This window comes from Tupaia chinensis, unplaced genomic scaffold (genome assembly GCF_000334495.1).
Source record: "Tupaia chinensis unplaced genomic scaffold, TupChi_1.0 Scaffold000146_1, whole genome shotgun sequence".
NCBI lineage: Eukaryota > Metazoa > Chordata > Mammalia > Scandentia > Tupaiidae > Tupaia > Tupaia belangeri.
The window spans coordinates 11,783,123-11,791,823 of NW_006159616.1; the positions used below are offsets into that span (position 1 = coordinate 11,783,123).

At 51.8% G+C, this 8,701-nt stretch overlaps 1 protein-coding gene across 1 annotated transcript in view; it reads right to left on the reverse strand.

Moving 5' to 3' along the window:
• Nucleotides 1-3: 3 nt before the first annotated feature.
• Nucleotides 4-8,701, reverse strand: part of CUNH1orf167 (chromosome unknown C1orf167 homolog) — a gene marked incomplete at its 3' end in the record, with an annotated part of 21,113 nt that continues 12,415 nt past the window's right edge. Inside the window, exons 11-13 of the mRNA XM_027770675.1 lie at nt 6,852-6,993; nt 207-319; nt 4-58 (exon numbers count right to left, since the gene is read on the reverse strand). Coding sequence (XP_027626476.1) covers nt 4-58; nt 207-319; nt 6,852-6,993 — 310 coding nt within the window. The remainder of the gene's footprint in view (nt 59-206; nt 320-6,851; nt 6,994-8,701) is intronic.

An 8,701-nucleotide genomic window follows, 5' to 3' on the forward strand; every position in this document is an offset into this window, starting at 1 on the left:
GGAGGCCCGGGGTCGGCGAAGCAGTACTTCCAGACGCCAGCTGTGTAAGTACTTCCCCCTGAGGGCCAGGAGCGGCATGACCCGTCAGGGCAAGAAGAAGGGCAGGGCTGGGCCTGCTCCTCCAGGATCCTACAGGAACCAGCACTGACTGGAGAGGGCCCAGCTCTAGCCAGGGCTCCCCTGCATGCACACACAGCTGTTCTTACCCCAGCCTCTTCCAGCTGGTCTCGCACTGGCCTTTGGGGGCTCTGTCCCCAGAGTCACAGTGCCCTCCTGGTCCTGCAGTGGGTGGGGCAGGGCTAGGCGTCTGCAGCAGGCACTGAAAGGCAGGGCAGAGGGAACACTGTCTCACCTGCTGAGGGGACCCACGTCAGAGTAGTTAACACTAATCCACTGAAAAGGGGGAACAAAGGTGTTAGGTTACACCGTGCCCCTCCCCTTTCTGTCCCCCAAGCCTCCAATAGCTCTGGGCAGGTGACCCAAGTGAAAGAACAAGGTGGAGCAGGGAGGTGGATTGTTTTCTCACAGGAGCTGAAACTCAAAGGAATGGGTGGGCACACAGTACATACACCTAAGACGATCAGCAGAGGAGTGGATTTCCAGGCCCCTGACTGCTGCTAACTGCCTGGCCCCTGTACTGCCCAGCGTCTGTCCTGGGCATTCTCCTCCCTAGGAGACCAGGACGTCCCCTGTGTGTGCTCTGTCCTCGTGGCTGTGCTGCCGTGCTAGCATAGACTCTGTGGCCTGTGTCCAGCTGCTTTGGGCCCAGAGGGACAGCCCAAGGGGAAATCTGAGCCCAGTGGCCTGATATGACTTCTCTCCTGCCTGTCCCTGGCAATCAGCAGGCCTCCACCTTGTGAGTTTACAAGCAGATGAGCCCTGGGCTCCTGAGGCAGACGGAGAAGGTGCTCCAGTATAGTGTGGCTGGCGGGGTATACCTCTGCCTTTCCCCCAGGCCACCCTCCCACCACTGATAGTGACCACCTGGTGTGAACTTACCTGTGCCAGGTACAGCCCGGGTGGTGGGTATTACTCTCCCCACTTAAGCTTTCTGAAGCTGAACTGACCTGTCAGGCCTCATCTTTCACGACTGATCAGCCCTCAGCTAGGACTCTGTACAGAGGAGGGGCTCCCTAAGGGGTCTCTGTGCCATGTTAGGGGAGAGTTGCCCAGGCGTGTGTGCCCATGGTGGAAAACAGAGGGCCTGGAATAAGCACCTTAGTCACCTTGCCCAGCTTTTACTGCTAGTTTCTGTAGGCGTCATTTTCCCCATAGGTATATGGGGTCCTTCCCTTTATGACAGGAATGGAATGGAAGCACAAAAAGACTGGAGGGACCAGCAGACGGCATAAGGGTTACACCGCTGGACTCCCACGTGGTCAACCGCGATTTGAGTCCTGGACACAGTGACTTGAAATGTGAGGGACGGGGGCCAGCAGTTGGCATAATGGCTACATCGCTGGACTCCCATGTAGTTGACCACAGTTCGAGTCTCGGACCCAGTGGCTTAAACTCATGCTGGATGTGTGTGCGTGCGTGTCCAAGATCCCAAAGTGTTTACATGCGTGTCCAAGATCCGATAGGCATAATGTAGGAGAAGGGATTGTGGTGTGGTCATCCCCCCTGGGGGGAGATTTCTCACTTTCTGTCTCTCTGGCGAGTGCTCCGCGCTCTATATAGTGCTCCGCGCTCTATAGCAAAAACCTCTCAAAAAGAAAGAAAAAAATGTGCGGGGTGCACGTGCGTGTGTGCCCCAAATCCCGAGAGAGTGGAGGAGAAGGGATTGTGTGGCCATCCCCTTTGGGGGTGACTTCTTGCTTTCTCTCTGTCTCTCTCTCAACACACCCCAGACTCCTGGGCAGTGTCATTTCTTGTGCCTGGCTTCTGCTGTGGCCTCTTTCCTCCTGCTGGGCCATCAACCTCTTATCACCATTTGCTGGTGTCAGAACTAACAGCTTCTGGTCTGGAGAGGAACTGATGGTTACCTTCGGGAAGAGAGAGTTATGAATGTTTATTTCACCTTATATTTTCTGATTTTTCTGTAATGAGCATATTTAATTTTTCCAATCAGAAAAAAAAAATGACTGCTGTCTCCATGTACCCACCCTAGTCCTAGTCTACACTTCACTCTGCAGTGTATTAAATAGTGCCTGCGACGGGCTGTGCCTGCGCTGGGCTGGCTCCTGGCCGTGCTCAGTCAATGTTTGCTGCTGTCCAGAGCCAGAGGCTGTCCAAGAACCAGGTAGGGGTGGTGTCTGCGGACCCCTGAAGGAGCATTGGCCATGTTGCCACCATGGGCTGCAAGAGCGGTCCTCTAGTCTTTTTGGATCTCCCACCCCAAGAGGACACCACCTACTTGCTTCCTGGGGCCTGGGGTGTCCAGCAGCAGCAGGAGGTGACCTGTGCTGGCTAGCCTCAGGCAAAAAAAAACTGGACCCAGGCCTCTAGGACCCTGGAGGAGAGGGAGGAGCTGGCACCCAAGACCAACAGATGAGCTCTGCCAGGAGCCCTCCCCAGGGCCCTCTCGGTAAAGCCCCAGGCCTGTGAGAATGGGGTTAAAATGGGCAGGAAGCACAGCCTGGAAGGGGCGGAATATCACATGACAGGGACATGTATCCTGTTTAGGGTCAGAAAGGGCAGGTCTGCCAGCTACACTCGTCTTCCCCTTCCCTCGCAAGAAAGCCAGTGTGTCGAGTCTGGCCCTGTGCTGCTCCTGCGTACTTCGGGCACCTGCAAGGCAGGGCTATTAAAGTTTAACATCCCTAGGGTGGCCCTGTAGCCTAGTGGTTAAAGGGAGCCGGATCCCACATAGCCAACTGCAGGTCCATGCCAGACATGTGTGCATGCGTTCCCCAAATCCTAACTGAATGGGGAAATGGAGGGTGTGGCCATGCCCCAGTGGGGAACGCTCTCTCCCCTCCTTTCCTCTCTCTCTCTCTCTCTTTGATGAGCACATATGCCCTCTGGCAATTAAAAAACAGTTAAGGGGGGGCCAGCAGATGGCATAGCAGTTATGTCACTGGACTCCCATATGGCCAACTGCAGTTAGAGTCCCAGACTGGGCGGCTTGAAACTCATGCCAGGTGCACATATGTGTGTGCCCAAGATCCCAGGAGGAGAATGGAGGAGAAGGACCTTTCCTGTGTGGGTTCAGGTGCGTTACCGCTGTGCCACCACCCAGTCCCTAGAAATCACCCCTGGGAGGTGATTTCTCACTTTCCCTCTCACTCTGTCTCTCTCTCATCATCACCCCACACCCTACATCGAAAAAATAAACAAACAAACAAAAGACTTCTTCAAGGAGATCACTGGAATTTGACCCTGGACTAGCTGCGAGGGCCAGGACAGCCTCTCCCTACCACCCTAGCCACCCTCCTGAACCTCTGGCCCGCCACTCAGCCATGAAATAACTCCACTCATGCCAAAAACAAGCCTGAGGCCTGGGGTAAAAGCAGGGTGTGGGGCTTCCCTCAGGCCACAGGTACTCACTGGACACTCAGCTCCTGGGCACTGTGGCACTGACCTGGCCGTGGTGGGACTCATGCACCCCAAGTCCAGCACAGGGCCACCTGGGCCAGGCCCTGAGCCTTCCCTCCTACTTGCTGCTGGGCATTACGGCTTCAGCCCAGGGCCACTTGCCATGCCACAAAGGCCCACAGGGCCCGGCCCTTCTCAGCTGCCTGTCTGCCTGGCCCTGCTGCACGTGGCTTCTCTAGCATGCAGGGGAGGTCCGGGCCACAGGCTGCTCCTGTGCCTGGGCCCAGCCACTCGGGCTTCCTGTCACATGGCAAATGCTTCCTGTCACATGGCCTCCTCAGGCCACTCTGGAAGGCCCTGAGCAGCCCTGTGTCTCTCACAACCTCACACCAGGCCTGCAAGGAGCTGCAAAATAGTAGAGGAAGAGTTCTCGCATCTCAGAACCAAGTCACATTTATTCAAAGTTTCCCCCTAGGGACTGGGTGGTGGCACAGTGGTAACGCACCTGAACCCACACAGGAAAGGTCCTGGGTTTGCATCCTGGGGCCTCTCTGTACACACTGGGCAGCCAGGGCTAGCTGAGACTGGGAGTGGGTGGGTCATGGCATATGGACCTTGCTGGGAGTGCCTATGTCTCTTTCTCATATGCAAGAAATAAACAGTTTTTGAAAACTTACGGGACCACCAGGTGGCATGGTTATTTCACTGGACTCCCATGTAGTCAACCATGGTTCCAGTCCCGGACCCAGAGGCTCAAAACTCATGCCAGGCACATGTGCATGTGCGCCGTACCCAGAATCCCAAGAAGAGAATGGAGGAGAAAGGACTGCGGCGTGGTCATCTCCCCTGGGGGATGATTTCTCACTTTCTGTCTCTCTATCTCTCTCTCCGTGTCTGGCAAGCACATACGTCTTAAAGGAAAAATCTCTATTAAAAAAAAATTACATTCGGGACCAGCAGGTGGCATGGTGATTAAGGGCACTGGACTCCCACATGGGCGGCTACAATTCAAGTCCTGGACCTGGCGGCCTACTTTCTCACTTTCTCTCTCTCTCTCTCACTGCCCCTCTCTGGTCAAATTAAAATAAATAAATAAATAAAGTTAAATAAAATAATTCTTTTAAAAAAATTATACTTGCAAATACCAAAAGTTACACAAGGGGACTTTTTCTGGAAAGAATTATTTAATTTATTATTTCAATTTGCTATAGGGCATGTGTGCTCACTAGAGAGACAGTAAGAAAGCAAGCTGCCAGGTCTGGGCCTTGAATTGTGTATGACCATGTGGGAGTCTAGCACTTTAACCACCATGCCACCTGCTGGCCCTAAAAGGGGACTTTAAAAAGTTTGTGGAAAAATAAAGTACGAGTTTATTTTGGTGCAATAATATTTGAAATAATGCATCATTTTAAAAATAATATTCATTATATATATATGCACATACATATATTTTTCTAATATAGGATTTTTGCTATAGAGCACATGTGCTCACCAGAGAGACAGAAAGTGGGAAATCACCCCCAAGGGGGTTGACGACACTGCAGTCCCTCCTCCTCCATTCTCCTCTCGGGATTTTGGGCAAGCACGCAGACGTGCCCAGCGTGTTTTTTTAAGCCACCAGGTCCAGGACTCAAACTACAGTTGACTACATGGGAGTCCAGCAATGTAACCATTATGCCATCTGCTGGTCCCAATATATATCATATATTAATTTACATATATAATAATATCCATGAACTTGCAAAAAGCTCTCATACAGGGGTTTATGTACATGGGCCTGTGCTTTTAAAAAGTGTACTGACTCTTGGGACCAGCAGATGGCGTAATGACTACGTCGCTGGACTCCCAGGTAGCAGACTGCAGCGGTTCAAGTCCCGGACCCAGTGGTTTAAACTCATGCCGGGTGCATGTGCGTGCATGCCCAAGATCCCAAGAGGAAAATGGAGAAGGGATTGCTGCGTGGCCATCCTCCCTGGGGGTGATTTCTCATTTTCTGTCTCTCTGTCTCTCTCTTTCTGGAAAGTGCACACGCCCTATAGCAAAAACCTCTCCAAAAAAAAAAAAAATGTATTCTGACCCATAGTAACAGGCTTTCCTTTAAATGTCTGCACACACCCAGGCCCATCTTTGCATCTCGGGCTTAAGGGACTGATGCTATCCCAGGGAGGAGTGGAAATGTGGTAGTTGTGAGTTCAACTTCCAGCTCTCCTGGGGGCAGCAGCCACCTCCTGCTTCCCACGGCCCAGGCAGTCTGTGAGGGGAAGGAGGAGCATGGCCCCTCACTCCTTGAGTGGCCAAGGCCTTTTGGGCTGCTCAAATGCTGGCGCTCAGACATCAGTCACTGTAGTCAACAGGTCACTGCTCGCATGGGATGCTGAACATTTCAGTTTGTACTGAACTGTGTGTGGGAGAAACACCATCTGTCCCTTGGTTTAATTTTAAAATATGCACTAATGAGCTCTATACATGTTAAACGACAACATCTCTATCTAAATTGAGATTTCATCCCTATGGCCAGGTGGTAAAGAGAGCTGGATCCCGCAAGGCTGACTGTGCAATTCAAATCCTGGCCCCAGCAGCTTGAGAAACATGCCAGGCACATGTGCATGCGTGCTCCAAATCCCAAAAGGAAGCAGAAATGGAGAAGGGACTGTAGTGTGACCCCACTCCATTGGGAATACTTTCTCTCTGTCTCTGTCTATCTCTCCCTGGTGAGCACACACACCTCTCACAATGGAAGAAAAAGATATCACTAAAAAAGGGGCGGCCCAGATGGCAGCACAGCCGTGACACAATGCTCTGTGATGCTGGGCCCACACAGGGAGATCCTGGTTTGCATCCTGGGGCCTCCCTGTATAGACCAAGGCACATGTTTTTGGGATCAGGCTGGCTGAGGCTGGGGGTGGGTCATGGCAGGAAAACCGGATTGAGGGTGCATATCTCTATCTCTCATAAAGAAATAAATAATTAAAAAAAAAAACTTAATATTACTTCACTCTCTCCACCCATGGTCCAGTGGTTAAGAAGCTGGATTCCATATGAGCAGAGAGAATATTATTCAGGCAATTATGCCCAGCAGAATTCTCCCATGCTGTGACCCCACACAGCACTCCTTCAGGAGGATGTCCACTCCTGGGGCCTGTCAGACTATAGCTGAAGGTTAGAGATTCGCATCCCTGCCTCAAGGACAGATAACGAAAGTTGGTGGCCATGGCCCTCCATTTCCACGCTGGGGTCTTCCTTCATGCTCCTTCTCCTTTCCTGGGTCCCAGCTTCCAGCTGGGGCTGCACTCTGGGCTTCTCTCCCCTGGGCTCTCTCTCTACTTCTCCTGGCTGGAGATGACCCATGCCTGCCCACCCCTAGGCCCACCTACCTCTGCAGTAGGAGCTGCTCTGGCTGGGCCATGTGTCTCTGACAAGCTGCCGCCTGTTGCCAGGCCTGGAACACCTCCTTCTGCAGGTCCTGGAGGTGTCTCTGCACCAACTTCTGGTACTTTTCTCGTAAGAACCACTGCCCTAGGGCCAGAGAGACACTGACATACCATTGGGGACTCATGCTAGCCTCTCCCCTGGGCCCCAGGTGACATGGTCCCTGCCTTTTCTCCTCCACCCAAATCAGAGGAGGCCACCCTGTCTGGATTGAAAAGCTTTGGTTGCATGCATTCTATTAGTGACTAGGCCAATCCAGTTCACAGCTCACTGCTGGGTTTTTAAAATTTTCTTGATGGGGCCAACAGGTAATGTAGTAGTTAAGGCACTGAACTCTCATGTGATTGACCACAGTTCGAGTCCTGGATCAGAGGCTTGAAATACGTCAGATATGTGTGCATGCATGCTCAAAATCCTGAGAAGAGTATGGAGCAGAAGGGATTGTGGTGTGGCCATCATCCTTAAGGGATGATTTCTCGCTTTCTGTCTTTCCAGTGAGCGCATGCACCCCTTTGCAAAAAAACTTTTTTTTTTCTGAGCAATATCAAGTATCAGAAAAATTCAGATTAAAAAAATCTTTATGTCTAGCTTTTCTTTAAAAACTAGGTCTCAGGGCTGGCAGGTGGCATGGTGGTTAAGGGCTCTAGATTCCCACATGGCCAACTGCAGTCCAAGTCCCGAACCTGGTGGCTTGCTTTCTCTCTCTCTCTCTTACTCTGTCCCTCTCTGGTCAAATTAAAATAAATTAATAAAGTTAAATAAAATAATTATTTTTTTAAAAAAACTAGATATAGGGGGGGACTAGCAGATGGTGTAATGATTACACATAGCTGGACTTCCACAAAGTAGACCACAGTTCGAGTCCCAGACCCAGCGACTTGAAACTCACACTGGGTGTGTGTGTGTGTGTGTGTGTGTGTGTGTGTGTGTGTGTGTGTGCCCAAAATCCTGAGGGGAGAATGGAGAAGGGATTGTGGCGACATGATCATCCCTCCTCGGGGGGGTGATTTCTCACTTTCTGTCTCTCTGGCGAGTGCATGTGCCCTATATACAAAATCACTCTTTAAAAACAAAAAAGGAGAAAGAAAACTAGGTCTGGGGCCAACCTATGACCCAGTAGTTAAAGCAGCCGGACCCCACATGGTTGACCAATCAGTTCGAGTCAGTCCTGACCCCAGCAGCTTGAGAAACACTCCAGATGTGTGCACGCATGCCCAAAATCTGGACAGCAAAGGAGAAATGGAGAAAGGACCGTGGCTGACCATGCCCTGTGTGGGGGTGCTTTCTCCCTCCCCACTCTGACTCTTCATGGCAAGTCCACATGCCTCTGGCAAAATTAAACAAACAAAAAACTAGGTCTGTTAACACTGGGTGACCACTAGACAACAACTGAGTCAGGAAGCAGCTGTCCCCAGTGAGCAGGACAGTCAGGTCTCTGCCCACAATCAGGTCCCAGCTTACTAATACGATGTATCAGTGTGTACCTGGCTGCCGAGCTGCCTCCTCCTTGGAGCCCTCCATAACTAACTGTGGACTTTAACAGTGCCGGCCCCGTGACTGCCAACTGTCCCTCCACCAACTCGGAGCTGAAACCAGATGATCCTGGCAGCCAGGTGATAACGACAAGGATGACAGTGATGCTGGTGCTGGTACCACCCACCAGGAACTGGTCTAAGCTCAGCATGGGGTTCCGATGGTCCTACTGGAGGTGATGGTTTCCCCATGGGACATGTGAGATGGCCGAGACCCAAGGGTAAGTAGCTGTTTCAGGGCCAGCGACCAGAGAACGGAAGAG